The 605-nt window shown below is 50.2% G+C and overlaps 1 protein-coding gene across 2 annotated transcripts in view; it reads right to left on the bottom strand.

Annotated features, from left to right (window-relative positions):
- The window catches only part of EBF1 (early B-cell factor 1), a 392,963-nt gene extending 392,398 nt beyond the window's left edge, over window positions 1–565 (bottom strand). For both annotated transcript variants that reach the window (XM_006766302.2, XM_015565648.1), the window contains exon 1: window positions 287–565. In XM_006766302.2, the coding sequence (XP_006766365.2) occupies window positions 287–547 (261 nt within the window). In that variant the 5' untranslated portion in view covers window positions 548–565. The remainder of the gene's footprint in view (window positions 1–286) is intronic.
- Between the last annotated feature and the right edge of the window lie 40 nt (window positions 566–605).

A 605-nucleotide genomic window follows, 5' to 3' on the forward strand; every position in this document is an offset into this window, starting at 1 on the left:
GCTTTGTGTCCCCAGGTCCTCTCCCCTGTACAAGTTTCTGATACTCTTTATTCCCTTAATATTCTAGGATTTCTAAATTGAAAATAACATTGAAAGAAACTATTCAGTTATGACTTTCTCTCTAATAAATAAAATTACACCAAGTGTCAGCAGGTGAAAAAGTCCCTGACTTAAAAACAAGCAAACAAACAAAATCTTCCTACAGAAGTAATAAAATCTGGTGTGTCGTATTTTACCGAGTTAATTAAAAATCATCTGGTTAAATTTTAAATTATTCTGAGAAATAAATGCTGTAGAGGAGCTGCAGCCGGTAGTGAATCCCGTTGTTGGTCTTTTCGCTGTTGGCCTCCTGGGTCGCATCAGGACGCAAAGACACAAGGGATGCAGGAGAGAGGTCGGCGTGAGCTCGTGGCCTGACTTCGAGGCCACTTTCCCAGCCGGGCCCCTGGCCGGGGAGCCCCGGGCACAGCAGAACCTGCGGCCAACCGGGATCCCTCTGCCGCCCCCCAATCCGACCCCGACTGCTCCCTCTTCCCCTCCAGAACATTCCGTGGGGCGCGCACAGGCGATCCCCAGCCCCTGGGGGCTCGGGCCTGGGCCGGCAG

This window comes from Myotis davidii, unplaced genomic scaffold (genome assembly GCF_000327345.1).
Source record: "Myotis davidii unplaced genomic scaffold, ASM32734v1 scaffold18, whole genome shotgun sequence".
Classification (NCBI taxonomy): domain Eukaryota; kingdom Metazoa; phylum Chordata; class Mammalia; order Chiroptera; family Vespertilionidae; genus Myotis; species Myotis davidii.